Here is an 18,656-nt window from a genome sequence, read left to right on the forward strand (position 1 = left end):
CAGTGTCTTGATAAGCTTCTAGGACTGACCTTCATTCCTGATCTGAAATAGAATACATACATCAAATTTGTTGCTAAGATTGCTGGAAAAATAATTGGATCACACCCTTTTCTCTTGTCTGCAATATTTTACCATAGAAGAAACATTGTCTCTGCCCTATCATTATTTTCATGGAAAGTGCACCACTGAACTCCAATCTATGATTCTTCCTTTCCAAACTTTCACAAAAGACACTCAACTAGCTACAACTACTATCTAGTTCCCCCCATTCTCTATCTGTGCCTAACTTTAAATGCAGACTCCATGAACAAAGCTTCTTTCCTAGAACTGTCTGCCTGTGGAACACTGTTCTGCTGGCCTGCTTCCCGGCTGACTAAAATATTGTAGCTTTCCAGTCCAATGTAAACAAGTTCTTGTTGAACCGTTCCCTTAAATAATCCAATTCTAATTTACCTACACCATTAACGATTACTACGCTACCACAATACATTCATCAACCCTTATCCTCGAATGGCCTCCGGGCCTTGATAAGTGGTGACTCCCTTGTAAAAAAAAAAAAAAGAAAGAAAGAAAAGAAAATGAGCATCACTGTAATCTCAAAATGAATAAAACTTTGTTACTTGTTTTAAACAAGATTTTCGATTTTATCTGGAGGGAGAATTTTTTTGTTGCAGCACTGATTGAGATTACATGCTTGACACAGCAAACAACCAGTGTCGGAATCTTACAATGATTTTGGACCAGTACAACAGGTGGATGATCATGGCCTGTGCCATGAATGCACACAGACATATGTTCACAGAATGCATAGAGATTGTGCCAACCAGTATTTGCTGATCTTGTGTTACATTTTGTGTTGTGACAGTGTAAGTTTTGAATTCCTCGTCACTAGTATTGTAGCATTGCAGGCCATTAATAATGAAGACAAACACAGCGGTATAGTTAACAATAAAAGTGTATTAGCAAATGTTACATTACAGAAACATATGTCATGATTCTGCTACGAATCACAGTATTCACTTCCTTCCCTCTGCAGGAAGATGTGACATAAGGTTAGGAAGGTGGGGGAAGTCAAGCCAGCACTCCAAAAGGAAGAGCACTTTGGCCTTTAAAAATTTTCCAAGACAACATTCCCCAATTGGGGCAACTCAGGCAGTAAGCAATAAACTTACTCCACCTGAAAGACAGGAGGTAAGGCCTTGGAGGGTGACCCTCCTAGCACTATCCAGAACTAATGCTACGAGATAAAAGACCACCAAAATGACCCAGTTTCTATCAGATCAAGTGTTAAGGTTGAGCCTCAACTGCTATGTGTCTGCGATCTCAACCTGACACCAAATGAATCCTGACGTTTAACTATTAGTATTGGGAAGATTAATCGGAATCAGGAACCAGAAAAATCAGAACTTTTGGAGGTATCAGAATCGGAAAATTTTTGCTTATTTTCTGATGCCAAAAACAATTCTTTTAATTGCTTTTTTTATTGGATTTTGTTTAAAGCAAAATCTTTCATTTCATTCATAAATATTTATTGATTTTAAACTACCATTAAAAGTAAAATCTATAGATCACCCCCTCCATAATTGTATTTTTACGTTTGAGAAAATATCTGCACATCTAACATGTTTTGTTTTGTTTTTTTGTTTTGTTTTTTTTGGTAATCGACAAAAAATAGCAACTTTATGATTAAAAAGTAAAAGATTTACAAAGAATCGAAATCAGAAGTTTAGTACAAACTCAATAATTGTATCAGAATCTGGAAAAATATGGAAATGGTCCCAACACTATTAACTATATTTATTATCTCTGGGTAAGTCCATTATTCCTTAAATGGGTAGATCAGCTTACTCCACAACATTTTGCTTCTGTAAGTAAAAATAAACACCAAACATTGGGAACATTCTCTCTCTCACTGATAAAGAATCGACAAAACGTGCCAAGCCCTGCCAATGATTTGAGCTGATGCCTACTCGTACATAAAGTCACCATGAATCAGCTAAGCAGTTTGATTCATTAATCATCTTATGTTAAATTTATATGCAAAATTGATCTCCCATTCTAAATTCTAAAACAATTGTTTTATTTTTTATTTTCCCAAAAGTTTTTCAGGTTGTTCACATGTAATTGCATAAAAATCATAAAAATAGTAGAATCTCAATCATTTTTTTTTTTTTTTTAGGAGAATGATAGCGGTGGGGGATTTATCTGAAGGTTTTCATCTACTTTTTAAAAGTACATATGTTTTTTTTTTTTTTTTTTTTTTTTTTTTTACAAGGGAAGCACTATTTATGAAGACTTGAAGGCCATTCGAGGATAAGGATTAATGAGTGTAAAGTGATTAGTGTGCCAACAGCGTAATGATTTGTTGTGGTGGAAATTGGGTAGAATTTTATTATTTAAAGGGACGGCTCAACAAGAACTTGTTTACATTTGACTTGAAAACGACCATGTTGTAGTCAGCTAGAAAGCAGTCCTGCAGAATAGTTCCAACGGCGGGAAGTTCTAGGAAAAAGAACTTTGTTCATGGAATTTGCGTTTACATTTAGGCACGGATAAAGAGTAGTATTTGTAGTAGTTGTAACTAGACGAGTGCTTGTTGTGAATGTTTTGCGTAGGACGACTATAAAATCTTCAATGTTTTCTTTAATGTATTTTATCTAAAACTAGTTTAAACCAGTTCAAGCTGTGATTGAATTTGCGCATGTGCAAAATTAATAGAAATATGATGGCAAGCTAAAATGAACTTTTTGTATATTTCAACTTGCCGAGATATGTCTGTACGCGTTATCCATCCAAACAAAGATTTTGCTCGTTATAAACCATCCTTGGTGTATGATTACCATTTCCTGTTAATTTCAGTATTATGTGACCAGTAGTTTAAGAGTTGATCGGTTAAATATTGACACACACGCACACATATTTATACATCTACTGTTTTATTTATATAGATTAGGTTTCATTCTAAATAAGAACCATTTCACTTAGTCTTTTTTGCAAAGTTTTTAAGGGATTCATAAAATAATGATAATAATTATCTAAATATTAATACAGTAGTACCTTTACGGTACGTACGTGTGTCACGGTTTCCAGATTATAAATTAGTATGTAGATACGGTAATTTGATTTTCATAGTATGTTATTACCTTCTATCCTCCTTTTTAATAAATAGGATCTCCCGATCACCGAAACGCTATGTAAAAAAAAAAAAAATTATGTTTTTGGGCCATGCTTGAAACTAAAATATACTTTCTTGGTCTTCTGGCCAAGATCCAAGGGTAGTATCTGTTCTATTTAAAGATGATATAATTATATTGTGGGGTTTCTGTTCGCACCGGGCGGTGTCCATACAATGGAAATATGTCACAGACTCCTATAAGGATATTGGAGATAAACCGTAATAACTAGATATATTCTGACACTACATTAACCAGATTATTTAGATAAATACTTTTACAGTTTTAACAAAAGGGCTACAATAATATCGCGGGGCTTTTGGTCCAGATCAAAGTGTAGTATCTGTTCTTCAGATGCTATTGCTGCACTTCCATTTCTTGTTCTCTTTTGGTGGAGGAGAAATCCTTCACGACTGAGACAATTTTTATTTTCTCCACGTTAAAAAAACGACCCTGGTGTCTAACTCTGTCCCGTGGGGAGGCATAGTAAATAGGTACAATAATATCGCGGGGTCTCCATTATTTACGCTAAACAGCTAAAGAATGCCCAGCAGCAGTAATTACATCTGAAAGATGCCGCTGCGGAATTTCCACAAGTCCCGCTAGTGATCATAATAATAATAACACAGATAAGTTAAAACCACCGAAGAACACGAACAAGAAATGACATAAATTGCAGTTATTCCATTTGTGTACAAAAAAAAAAAAAAAAAAAAAAATTAAAAATCACGTAATCTGATCAAATAGATTTATTTTACGACTAAACGAGTTGTATTGTTTTCGTCGGAAAAAAGGGGAGGGTACAAACAAAATCGGTGCTAGTGCACTTATTGATCCGCGCTTTTTTTTTTTTTTTTTAATAGTATTATTTTCAAGTTTAATTAAAGTTTTATGATGTCTATTTTTTATTAAATTGTAAGGTTTAAGTAGAGAATAGGTACAAAACACCCTCCCCATGTTAAGAACGACTTTCTAAATAATAACATTTCAGCAGTCAGCACTGATCAATAAGTGTACTACTAGTACCCTAAAATCGAAGTGTCGAAGCCAAAAACTCAGCCTTATGTTCAATGCAGTTTAGTAGTAAAATCGCTAAAATCGTAAATTTTGATTTTCTTAGTTTTAAATAAAACTACTTGATCGATTTACGTAATTTTTGGAATATGACATCTTCGTTCTGTAACGAGTACGCAAATCGTACAGACTTTTCTGCATTTTCTTTCAATTGCTGCCATAAGTGCCAATTTGAAGAAGCACCAAATAAGCAATAGAGATGAAAACAAAAAGTGTGAACACAAATATTTCTACATTCAGTGATCGTGTAAAAAGCGAGACAAAAAAAAAACATCTCCAATTTTATGCATTGATTGAAATTAAACAGTTAACAAAAAAAAAAACAAAAAAAAACACGGGTAATGTCTGTGGAGAAAAGAAATTAAAAACAAAAAAATAAAAAAATAAAATAAAATCATATTTTTAAAAAAGTTTGTGAATAAATTAATTTTTTTTAAAAAAAGCAATTCGGTAGTATACCTTTTTATTTCGCCAGTTACTGTGCATTTTTTTTTTTTTTTCTTCGAAAGATGCGTCCTCCTTTTTCTATCAGCCGCCGGCGTGTTTTATCGACCAAAGTAAAAGTTTTGTTTCTTCCCCCCCCCCCCATCTCTCTCTCTCTCTCTCTCTCTCTCTCGTCCCGCGTGACTAGTTTGTGGTTTTCGACAGATTCTGAAACGATAAACAAATAATAAATAAATACTATTACGAATAAATACAACAAAAAAAAAACTGCTGGTGCATAGAGTCGAAAGATCGTTTTTTTAATATGTCCTTTTAAGCAAAAACAATATTACGCATTTAATTGCTATGTCGAAAATAGTAATATGTCCAAAAATTACGAAAATTAATGGAGCAGAAAGTTAGGTCATGACCTAGTTTTTTGCTCTAAGGTCGATGTTAAGATTCCTTCTAACTCCCCCCCAAATCTTTTACGATGACGACTTATACAAGTTTTCGGGGTTGCTGAAAGCGAATATAACATTTAAATGTGGAGCAGAGAAATAGTTTCATGCCATGAAAAAATTACTTATCTAAAAAATGGGATACAAATTTAGCGTAAAATTAGCACCTACTTTTGGACCACCTAGTGATATTTTTTTCTGAAAGTTTTTTTGGTAAATTTTTACTTACTTTCTTAAAAATTACGACTTTTATATGTTTTCGGGCATGTTGAAAATAAATGCGGTAAATGTTTACAACGTGCGCCAGCATAATATAAACACTCCCAACCTACCCATGTTAAGAACGGCTTTCGGAATAAACACTCACAACCTCGAAAGCCGTTCTTAACATGGGGTGGTGTTTATTCTGCGCTGGGGCAAGTCGTAAAAAATACCATAAATACTGCATTTAAATTTGCTGTAAACAAGTAGTTTCCCGGATATTTAGCAATGTAATTCCTAATGTTATCAGTGGTGGTCATTTTTGTATGCGTATATTTTTGATGCATGTGTGTACAGAAATGGCCACCACTGAATTACATCCAGAAAACTACTTGTTTGAAGCAAATTTTAATGCAGTATTCGTTTTCAGCATACCCGAAAACCTGTTAAGTCGTAATTCTAAAGATGGTTGTTAAAGGTAGAAAGTAAGTAAAAATTTACCACAAAAGCTTCCGGACAGCCCCCCCCCCAAAAAAAAAATAAATTATCACTAAGTGGTCAGAAAGTGGGTGCTCATTTTACGTTAAATTTATATAGAAAAATGATCCCCTTTTTTGAAAAAGTATTTTCGTCATATCATGAAAATTATTTCTCTTTTAAATGTTATATTCGCTTTCAGCATCCCAAAAACTGCTAAAAGTTGCAATTGTAAAGGTTAATTGGAGTTGAAAAGAATCTTGACATTGACCGCAATTTTTTACGAAAAATTGAGTAAAATTGCATTTTTCTAAGATGTTATAAAGTAGACAATAAAGAGTTCACACATAGAGGGGGCATAACTTATAATGTGGCGTGCAATGTTTGTTGTCTATAGTGTTAGACTTTTTTTCTTTTACTAGTATAGTGTAGTATTGGGAATCCCAGTTTAATTGCTATCTAGGTAGTTTTAGAAACAGAAAGTTATACAAGCATATTTTGATTTCCCATCAGCGAGTTAGCAGGGTCAGAAGGTTAGGTTTGACAGGCATCAAACCCAAGTCACCTTGAATGACCTAGATAGAATGTACCAGAAATTAAGGGGTGACACAGGAATTGTGGTCGTAGGCCTTCCGGTTGACGACCACATGGGTGGAGTTGGTCTTAGCAGCAGAGGAATGTAGACGGGAGATTTTGGGTCTCTCCCGAAAACCAGGGGTCCGAGATGTTAGGCTTGCCTTGAATAAAAAAGATTGAAGCTTCAAATTCCATCTTGTTGTTCATTGATGAATCTGTCCCCCACTCCCCAGCAAGATGGAAGTCCAGCGACCAAGAAGATATCATCCGCTGGCCAAGACAAATCAGGTATGTTCGCATTATATTGTTGCACATACAAATCTCGGAAACTTCCCAAGGCAAGAGGGAAACTGTAGAAGAATAGCAAACACACACCCACATACACCCACACACACATATAACAGTGAACTGCACGTAAGAACACACGTTTATACGTAAGAACACACACACACACACACGTATATGTAAGAAATTTAAAAAGTACATAGCAAGCATACCCGGTGAACCAAGTGCAAGTGAAATACAAACGATTGCACTGAAAGGGACGGCTAGAATCCTGAAAAGATCTCTTGGTTGGACTCACTAAAATAGGGGTAAATGTCAGACATCTTGTTGGATGTCCCATCCCCTAGAAGAAAAAGTTTAAGAAAAATGAAAAAAAAAAAAAGAAGAACATTGATAAACACACAGACCCGTAAAAGCAAACGTAAAAGTAACGTAAAGAAAACGATTAATAATAAACACTTAGAAATAATAATAAATAAATAATAAATAACACATCCATTTTTACGGTTATAAAAGCACAATAGCAGTTGTGTAAGAGTTTTTGCTCTAAGACAATGGCAAAAAAATGAACATAACAATTACAACAAAGCATACCTCTAAAATTCGACACAAATTTTATTCGTTCTTTGTCGCAAAAAAGGAAATGCCTAATTTGCCTCTGAATAGAGCTGGTAACAACCTTGAAAGGTAATAGTTCTTTTATTTTCATCAGAAACTGGTATTTGGATACAGCACTGTTTGAAGATCGGATTAATTACAGCTGTTGAAGAGGTTGATATGATGCCTTCTGATGAAAAGATTCAATTCTCGACTTGAGTCGACATTACAGAAGTTCATAATTAATGTTAAGTTGAAGGAAAAGTCATTAATGGCAGGTCGATAATTTTGACCTTAAAAAAGTCTCTGGGAAACATATATAATAATAACTTAGCCTAATCATTTGGGCTTTAAAATAAAGTCTCAAGGAGACAAAAAGTTAGAGGCGTTCAAATGCTTCCTATCCATAGAGAGTTGAGTTCAATGGTCCTTCTTGTTCAACTGCATGTCTGGAACTCCAGTAAAGAGAAAAGGCGTTGAAAAGCCTGCCAAGCTCATCCCTGTCAGTTAAAACATTGACCAATTTGACTGGTCTAAACAAAGACAATGGGTGGCCAAATCAGCCAATTTTCTTAAACTTTTTCTTCTAGGGGATGGTACATCCAACAAGATGTCTGACATTTACCCCTATTTTAGTGAGTCCAACCAAGAGATCTTTTCAGGATTCTAGCCGTCCCTTTCAGTGCAATCGTTTGTATTTCACTTGCACTTGGTTCACCGGGTATGCTTGCTATGTACTTTTTTTCTTGCTTATAATTGTAGAATTTCTTAAAGTTGTTCTACTCAATGAATTTTCGTAATTTTTGGGATATATTATATGACAATTAAGTATGTAATATTGTTCTTGCTTAAAACGACATATTAAAAAAAAAAAATGGATCTTTCAACTCTATCCTAACAAGTACCTAATAAACAAATGATAAATAAATGCTAATACAAATAGATAAAAATAAATAAAAATGTTGGGCAGCCTTAAAAACATGTTTCACTTGGATAATTTTCTACTTTAAGCAATCATCTGGAAATGTTTTAGTTTGTAAAAATAATCTCATTTATGATGCATATAATATGCATTAAGTATAATTTGCATATCAGCAGATAGCTCATATTTATAAACTGACACCAACTAGATCAGGTTGGTTGTTGAACGCTTACTTAGCATTATACACAACATATCAATGGCGTCGGCAATAGGATATTCTCTGGTCCTGGAAGACCCAGAATACATAGATATGCGGATTTGATGCTTCTAATGCTGCTAATGTGAGATGCAAAAAGTTGAAAGACAACAAAACAAAGGAGGGAAAAATGAAATCACCGACTTGTTCATGGCTAGCACTGGTTATGAAGCAATTATGAAGGTTGCTACAATGGTTTACCCTCAAGAACTAGAAGAAATGACTTTCAAAGAAATAAATCAGATTATTGAGGGAAATATGAGGTCGAAGAAAAGACTGGTGATTGCAGAAAGGACCAAGTTTATGGCAATGAAGCAGGAAATGGATGAATCGATAGTAAAATATTTACACCGGTTAAGAAGTGCGAGTAAATACCATAAATTTGAAAAAATAGGAACAGAAAAATAGACAACAGAAGAAGAATTAATCCAACTAAGATTGATTGAAGGTATGCATAATTCAGCACATAAATATAAGCTAATGGAACAGTTACAACTTACAAACATGCCCTTGAATATGTGTCTAGAATTTATGCAACAGCAGGAATTAATACATACCTACAACCAAAATAAAAATAACGGATCGCACTTGCTTACACCACCGCATTAAATTTGCCTTCTATCACCCCCACAACAGCAAAGTTACTGTCTTTAAGAGTATACCTGAGAAAATTGACCACATCCTGTCTGCTCATCCTTCAGCTAACATTCACATCTGTGGTGACTTCAATGGCCATAATGTGGAATGGCTGACCCACTCAAACAAGACCGATGACGAGAGGAGGTTCTGTCATGATTTCTCCATTGCCTATGAACTCACTCAGATTGTTCACGAACCCACCCGTGTGCCCGATACTACCGATCAGTATGCAAGCCTTCTAGACCTTTTTCTCGCAACTTCCCCTGAGCTATCTTCATGTTCTGTTCTATCTCCTCTGGGATCTTCCGACCACTCGGTTGTATTAGTTAAGATAAAAATGAAATGTAATAAGTCTTCAGACATACCTCTCCACCATACTGTATATCAATACCCTACGGCTGACAGGGATAGCTTCCATACATTTATATCTGATCTACCTCTGCATTCCATGTTTAAAAAGGACGTGTCATCTATCGTATCAGACCTAACCGAATGGTTAATTGTAGGTATAGACCGATTCATACCATCCAAAAAATTCCAACAAAGACTTAACAGCAAGTCATGGTTCTCTCCAGAATGTGCTGCTGCCATCACGCACAGAAATCACTTTTTCCATAGCTACCAACATAATAGATGTACTGAGACTAAAGCTGCTTTCAGGACTGCCAGCAACCACTGTAAAAGAGTAATAAAAAATGCAAGAGAGCTATATGCTCAGTCCATTAAATTAAAAGTAGCTGAGCAGCGGCTTGGTTACTACCAGTTTTGGCAAATAGCAAACAGGATCCTGAACAGAAGTGTGCGCTCTATCCCAACCATTATCAATGGACCTGAGGTCATCTCATCAGCATCAGACAAAGTCAAACTATTTGCCAAGAACTTTGCAGCTAATTCTACCCTATGCGACGAAGGCCATCAACTCCCCGTATTTCCTCCTATAACAGACAAAACGCTAGGTAACATACAAATATCTGTGCATGATGTCACTAAGCTAATCAAGAACCTTGATTCCAGTAAAGCAACTGGCCTTGACGGCATTCCAGTTATAGTATTGAAAAAGCTTCAACCAGAACCTGCCCCCATACTTACAAAACTGTTTAAGTGTTGTCTTAAGGAGAAGTGCTTCCCAACACCCTGGAAAACCTCATCAGTATGCCCTGTATTTAAGAATTCAGGTGACAGGTCATCTTCCTCTCAGTACAGACCAATAAATCTCCTGTGTGTAAGTTGCTTGAATCCATATTAAATAGAGAAGTAGTCAACCACCTCAGCAGAAATAACCTTCTTAGTGACATGCAATATGGTTTCCTTTCTGCTAAATCTACAGCAGATGTGCTAAGAGTTATATCTCAGAGAATTAGTGAATCTTTCAACAAAGGCTTCCTTTTTAGGGCAATTGCTCTTGATATATCAAAGACCTTCGACAAGGTATGGCATAAGGGCTTACTTCACAAGATTTTCCAGCTACGGTATAACTGGAAATTCTCAATTATTAAATCATTTCTCTCTGATAGGCTCATAAGAGTAGTAGTTGATGGGCAGAAATCAGAAACCCACAGTTTAATGCTGGTGTCCCTCAAGGGTCCATCCTGGGCCTAACTCTCTTCCTGATCTACATCAATGATCTCCCAAAACACACACCATAATCATTCATTGACATCTATGCTAATGACCCGACCATCTATGGCAACACATCAAAGGCCATAAATGACAAAGTTCTCTCTGATTCTCTCTCCTCTGATCTTGAGCGCATGGTACAATGGGGGAAGAGGTGGCTGGTTACTTTTAATGCATCTAAAACCAAGCTTCGATCTTTACATCATCAACGCTCTGATCCCCATCTGGCACCAATTTAAATGGATGGCTCTCATCTTGGGGAGGCTCTATGTTTTGACAAGCTTATGGGATTGACCTTTACTCCTGATCTGAAATGGAGCACGTACATCAAATCTTTTGCCAAGGTCGCTGGAAAAATGGTGGGATCCTTCTACCGCTCCAGTAGATATCTCACTGCTGATGCTATCCTCTATCTATATAAAAGCCAAGTACGTCCAAGGATGGAGTATTGCTGCCATATCTAGGCAGGAGCTGCTATAAACAAATTTTTTACCCTAACTACTGATGCTAGTAAGATTCCGTATCCAGTATTTTGTCACAAGATGGTCATCCTGTAATGTACTTATCAAGGAGATTAACAATGACTGAACACAATTATTCGAATATAGAAAGGGAGGCACTAGTCATAGTGTGGACAACGGATAAAGCAAAACGGTTCTTGATGAAGAAAAATTCTTGTTGAAAAGTGATCACAGACCACTGGAATTTATTTTCAACCCAAAAAAAAAACTACCGAAAGTTACAACGTCCAGAATATTACATTGGGCGATTAGACTGAAGGTGTTCAACTTTGACATTGAGTATGTTAAAGGGAATGATACTGCACATTGATGCCTTATCTAGATTGAGGTTTTAAAGAGAGGATAAAGACAAAAACGATGAGGAATTTGAAGACATATTTCTGCACTTTGTGGAAACCAATGTAATATCCGTAGATAAAATGGTTACTGAAACTACAAATGACTCAGTATTAAACAGAATAGTGTTGAGGACAAAAGAGAATCGTTGGGGAAATTGATCAATGGCTGAAAGACCATTCAAAGAAATAAGACATAAATTGACTATAGAAAATGGGGTAATATGTAATGGAGACTTGGTAGTTACCCCAGAAACATGGAAGAGATAGGTTATAAAAAGTGTACACGATGGCATACATTGTGGAGTGGCAGCTATGCAAAGAAGATTAAGATTGGAAGCATGGTGGCCGGGGTACTCAAGAGATGTAGAAGACTACGTAAAAATATGCAAAAAATGCACAGAACTCAGGAATTTAAAGCAAAAGAAAATACATGTGTAGCTCTGAGAAGCAGAACCGTGTAGCAGAGTACACATGGATCATGCCTATGTCAATGGGATAGGACTATTATTAATATTAGTAAATGCATATTCAGGTTGGCCTGAAGTGGTGAGAGTACCTGATAAAAATTTATCACCGTAAAAGAAATATTAAGAGTAATATTTTTGAGAAATAGTTTCTTTTTGCTTACTCATAAATTGTGGGTTTCTTAGTTAAAAATAAAACTCCTTGATCAATTTACGTAATTTTTTGGAATATAACATCTTCATTCTGTGACGGGTAGATTGTAGAAATTTCTTCTACATAAGTAAAAGATTCTTGAACACACGAAACTTGCAAACTTTCCATGGATATTTTTCTTGATTCAATTCAGCATTGCAGAAAACACATTGCATTAAAAGCATGCTTCAGAACTGATACCGTTGACCTCCAAGGTAATCCTTCCCAACTGAAGCAACAAAGGGACTGGCTTCAATACTCCTTCAATAAGGTAGCTTGGGCATTTAGGTAAATTACAGATTGAATGAGTAAAAGAAGTGGGGTCATGACGTTTATTAACCTTCTCTAAACCTTTTCTTAAAAACAACTTATTTTCCCAAAGCGAATGATACCAGCAGATCTATTCAAACATTTAATTAAACAAAAAAACTTTAAGGTGCTGAGGCACTGGATAAGATCCAAACCTATAATACTATAGTAAATGGTTTAAGTTATCATAGACTGTAGTTAGACAGAATCCCGCTCTCCTTCCACAATCTTGTTAAAGCAAAAAATTTTAAATTTCAAGTTTAAACCATTAGAAAATAATGCATTAAATGAAAAGGGTTTCTGTGAGCCTAGTTTTAAAGTTAGTTTTAAAGTTAGTTTTAAAGTTAGTTTTAAAGTTAGTTTTAAAGACACTTGAAGTTGATGAAGACCAATATTCTTGGTGCCTATAAACGGGAATACCCTCTCGATAATACACAATTTTTTGTATATGGCACTGGGAAAAAGACACACTTTGGCTTCCACTGCCTTAAGACATTTTAAATGAACGAGTGACCCCCCTTTTACCTTTAACTGTCACATGCAGCACGGGACAAATGCACTCATCGTGAGCAGATGGAATGGAAGTCTTACCCACAAAGGATTGAATAGATTTTTGGCACGTCACCGAAAAATATGACCTACCCTCACAAGAAACGCATGGCAAAGGGAATTCCTTTATTCCCAGACAATTCACCTCCTTGTGAGAACAGAAACTGTTTTTACATAAATCAAACTGTGCTGCTCAGTCAAGCTGCAAATAGTAAGATTTGAACATAAAACAATCCTTTGCTTTGTGTTCAATTTTATTACACAATTTGCAGAAATTATTTTTATTCTCAGAAAAAAATTATTTTAATATGATGAATTTCCTTCTTATTTTGTAACAATTCCCTGGAGGGCTTCATTTCTCGACCACAACATTTAACAGGCAAGTATGGCAAACATTTTTGGCATACAATTTTCCCGCTCTTTCAGGCAGATGTGACCATAATGAACTCAGTAATTTCAGGCACTTTTCAGCAATGATCAAAGGATATCTCTCCCTGTGTTGAGACGTTAATTCCTATTGAATTTCTGCAGGGATCCTTCTAAATAACACATGTCTGGAAGATGAATCTTCCTTAAAAATCTCTCTTAAAGGATTAGTCTAACTTGGTCAAATTAATTTTGATTCTTTCTACATAATTTTTCAATTGATTAAGGTTCAGTAATGTTCCTTATATCATTAGAATTCAAAAATCTGTCCTTGAGTACATTCAGAGCCCATTTTTGCTTCTCTAACATAATGTCAAACTTTGAAATAAGCTCGAAAACTCTTCCACTAAGTTTGGACTTTAGTATTAACAATTTATCTGCTTTGTCCGCCATCATGGATGTATAAAATTCTAAACGTTTAAGGAATGTCCTGAACAAGTCTGAGGAGGGATTATTTTCGAAAACAGGGCATTCAATCCCCAACTCTACTGTTGGATTTTTTTTAATATGATCCCATTTTGTTATTTTTGGGTCAGAAACCTTTTCCTTGAACTTAGCCAGACTTCCCCAGATTCCACTCATGAATGCCAAATCCTCCTTGCAAATCGCTGCATGCTTGTTATCTTTGCATTCACCTAGTAGCTGATCAATCAGATCCTCACAGTTCAATAGCCATCTTTTTATGTCAAGAACATTAGATTCTCTTTCAGGCATAGACAAAACTAGTCTTGTTCAATATCGTAATAGTTGATTCAATTCTGAGTTTCTTTGCAATCAGCTTCCTCTCAATTTCCTTCCTTGAGGAAGCTATTTTTGACAATTTAACCCAACAAATTTCAAAATCATCTCAATGTTAATGACGTAATTTTATAATATTTATAATTTATTATTATTTTTTTAGGATGTTACAAATATTATTATCATTTAAATGAAATCATTCAAAACCGTTTTATTTTTTTAGAAGAGCAAAGTTTTAATAACATTAACAACCATCTGAGACTTGAAAGATTCAATATATATATATATATATATATATATATATATATATATATGTATATATATATATGTTATATATATATATATATATATATATATATATATATATATATATATAAAGCTGAATGTCTGTATGTGTATGTGTGTGTGTCTGATCACGAATAGGCTCCTATATAGTTGACTATTTTAAAAAACTGCTTACATATAATGATAGAAGATGTATCGAGACACAGGAATGGGTATGTTTGATCTGGCAGAACGGTGGTTCATTAAAATTGTGGGGTCTGCATTCGCGTCTGGTCCACAAAGTATGGAAATAAAAAAATTTTTACAAGTGTTTTTGATATAGATGTACATGAGAATACTTTGATAAGTATGTTTTAACTTAAATAGGGATGGTATAATAAAATTGTGGGGTCTGCGTTCGTGCCTGACCTCCATAGAATGGAAATAGGCACAAAATTTAATAAAGACTTTTCATATTTATCTGCGTAAGTATACTTTGATAATTATGTTTCAGTTTGAAGAAATATGGTATAATAAAATTATGGGGTGTTCGTTCACGCCTGACCTCTATAGAATGGAAATATATCACAAAGTTTAACAAGGTTTTTTAATATAGATCCACAGAATATTGTGATAAGTGTTTCAGTGTGAACAGGTATGGTATAATAAATTATGGGGTTTATCTATTTTATTTTTACTTTCATCATATTTTGCTTTGATTTTGATACCCCCAAATTCGAAGCTATCTCATTACAACCCTTCCTTTTCATAATCTATCATACTTTCATAAATCAGAGTCCATTTTCTGTAAGCTTTGAACCCAGTCAACAACGGGTACTTTTGCTAGTATATATATATATATATATATATATATATATATATATATATATATATATATATATATATATATAGTCATCCACATACAGTACTGTTTCACTGTTTCACAGCTCGTTAGTGCGGCTAGACAAGCAACTACCTCAAGCCAGGATCGAAACCTAAATGACAGTTGGAGCTTCTAACCATTGCACTATTCGGCTGCTGCTATGCAGGCAGTGAATTAACAGTGTTTTGACACTGTCTAAATACCTACGCTCAATTTGTTTACACAAAGAGCATCGCTTAATATTCTAATGGTAATTTGCATATCATTTCCCAATATGCTCAACTTAAGATAGAAATAGAGTTTTTATTATTTATTGAATAAATTCAACATTTAAAATATCCAAAGATCAAACTATAAAGTCTGTATATTTTTTAATTAGAGTTCTAAGACTCATAAAACAACATTTATCAAACAATAAAAATTTATTTTATTTTCATTATTATGATACTAAATTAATATTTAACCAAAATGAATTAGATAACAGAACAAATCCTGTAAGCAGAATATAGAACACTTCAGAAAGAGGTTAATTGGTTTCTGTAGAGAATAGAAACGACCATTAAGACGGGACATACAAAAGAGTGACACCATCGTCTGATTAGTAGTATATATAGAGCACGCACGCACGCGCCGGGAAAAGAACGACGACTACGACGATAGTCGACTGGGAAACCTTACATGGCGCTATGAACAGGATTTATTTTTCAACATAATTTCTTTTGCACGATTTTTGGAGTATAATGGCGTCAGGACAACACGAGGACGGCCAATACATGCAGTTGATTCAACAAATAATAAATCTGCAAAGAGAAAACAATGAGTTTCGCGGAGGGAGTGCCTCGAGTCGGTCTAACACCAAGAAACCAGACCGGCCACGTATCGAACATGGATTCACCGATGCGGACTGGGCGCTTTTCATCGACTTGTGGGCCCGATACAAACAAATGTGCAGCCTTACCGACCCCGTGGAAATCCGCAGTGAACTAAGGACAGCCTGCTCAAATGAGGTAAATAAACATTTATTTGACTTAGTTGGGCCTGAAACCCTCAATTCTGTCACAGAGGAACAACTCTTAAGGCATATACAGTTCATTGCGGTGAAAGGTCTACACCCGGAGGTGCATAGACATAAATTTCATAACATCAGACAACAGACGGGGGAGGGACCCGCACAGTTCTTGGCAAAGCTTCGGTCCCAGGCACGGTTTTGCAATTTCACGGTTCTGTGCCCCAACGAGAACTGCCGGCAAGCCGTAAACTATTCGGAGGACATGGTAGCTGGCCAACTCATAGCCGGTCTGGCAAATGCGGAGTACCAGTGTAAATTGCTGGCCGAAGCAAATATTCTAACCACTGTGGAGCAGAAGCTTCACAGGCTGGTTAGTTTAGAAACTACAGAGACGTCTGCTCCGCAGTTGCAACGAGGCTCAGAGGGACACTCGACTTTTGGCCTACTAACAACTGAGAAAAAACCATCTCGGAAGGAGCAGCCGCTCAAAACCCCTCAGAATAGTCCTTGTGAAGGGTGTGGGAGGACCTCACACCCCAGTGGGTTAAAAGGGCGGAAGAACTGCCCGGCGAGGGGGCTGAAATGTTTTCATTGTGGCGTCACAGGCCACTTACAAAGAGTGTGCCGGAAACAGGAGAGGTCGACGGAGGAGTCAACAAACGATGCCACACGTCAATCGAATATTTTCGGCAGCAGAATGGAGGGGGCACCGGCATGTTACAATCAAAAAGGTAGAATAGCAGCAGTGCCACACCTTGCATGGAGCAGTGGTGGGTTCAGGAGAAGTCCCCCTGAGCCACTACCCTCATTAATGGTCGATGTGTCCCTGATACCAGAGTCCCAGGCTAAATTCGGGTGCGCTTTGGATAAGGGAGTAAGCCGTCGAAAACACCGCATCCAGACCATTGCAGATACCGGTGCCCAGACGTGTTCGAGTGGCCCAGAAATATTGAAAATATTAGGGTGCACCAGCAGGATCCTGATACCTACCACCCACAGAATACAGGGAATCACAGACGAACCCCTAGATATCAAGGGGGTGGTCCTGACTCAGATTAAGCTCGGTCAGAAGGAAACGCGACAAGTGGTCTACGTTTCAGAAAACATGTCAGGATTCTACTTGTCAGAATCGGCCCTCAAAGACCTAGGAGTAATCAATCGCAGCTTCCCGCATCGAGTATCAAAGGCCGATTTATCGGCTTCAGAAAGTGGGACAGCACCGTGTGGATGCCCGAAAAGAGAATCTGTCCCGGACAAGCCAGCGAGGATCCCGTTTACCCCCACTGGAGATAATAGGGAACCGGTTACGGTTACGTGAACACTTTAAGTCCAGCGCATTCAACACCTGCCCCCATCAACCGTTACAAGTCATGTTAGGGAGGCCGCTGGATATAACTTTTACCCCGGGGGCGAAACCATCGGCCATACACACACCCATTCCAGTCCCTCATCACTGGAAGAAAAGGGTAAAGGATGATTTGGATCAAGATGTTGCGCTGGGTATTATCGAACCGGTACCAGCAGGCACACCTACGATCTGGTGTTCGAGGATGGTAGTCGCTCCAAAGAAAGACGGGTCACCAAGAAAGACGGTAGACCTACAAAAATTGAATGCAGCAACGATGAGAGAGACTCATCATACACCGTCCCCTTTTAATCAGGTGTCCGTGGTGCCTGCCCAAACCAAAAAGACTGTCTTGGACGCATGGAATGGGTACCATAGTCTGCCACTCTCCCCAAAAGCCCGGGACGCGACCATGTTCATAACGGAATGGGGTCGTTATCGGTATCTCAGGGCTCCCCAGGGTTTTCACGCATCCGGGGACGGGTACACGCGCCGGTTCGATGACATCACAGTTGACATGCCTCGAAAGACCCAGTGTATAGACGACACACTCCTATGGGACAGGACCTTAGAATTGGCTTTCTGGCATACTGTGGACTATATTACCCATTGTGGTAAAAGTGGGATAGTCTTTAACCCTGACAAATTTCAATTTGCTGACGATGAAGTTGAATTTGCCGGCTTTGTGATAACCTCGGACGGCGTGAAGCCAACTAAAAAAATGACGGAGGCTATTCTCAATTTCCCGACCCCAACGAGCATTACTGGTATCAGGTCCTGGTTTGGTTTAGTTAACCAGGTGTCGTATACATTTGCACAGGCTGATATAATGGCCCCTTTTCGAGAGTTGCTGCGGACAAAGAACCGTAAATTTTACTGGGATGACACATTGAATAGACTTTTCGAAGAGTCGAAG

The 18,656-nt window shown here is 36.9% G+C and overlaps 1 protein-coding gene across 1 annotated transcript in view; it reads right to left on the bottom strand.

The window, feature by feature from the left end:
* LOC145243497 (tetratricopeptide repeat protein 38-like) overlaps nucleotides 1–4,898 on the bottom strand; it is a 79,024-nt gene extending 74,126 nt beyond the window's left edge. The window contains exon 1 of the mRNA XM_080106454.1: nucleotides 4,707–4,898. Coding sequence (XP_079962580.1) covers nucleotides 4,707–4,733 — 27 coding nt within the window. The 5' untranslated portion in view covers nucleotides 4,734–4,898. The remainder of the gene's footprint in view (nucleotides 1–4,706) is intronic.
* Between the last annotated feature and the right edge of the window lie 13,758 nt (nucleotides 4,899–18,656).

Source organism: Euprymna scolopes, chromosome 22 (genome assembly GCF_053919585.1).
Source record: "Euprymna scolopes isolate OS-2025 chromosome 22, ASM5391958v1, whole genome shotgun sequence".
In the NCBI taxonomy this organism is placed as follows: Eukaryota; Metazoa; Mollusca; class Cephalopoda; order Sepiida; family Sepiolidae; genus Euprymna; species Euprymna scolopes.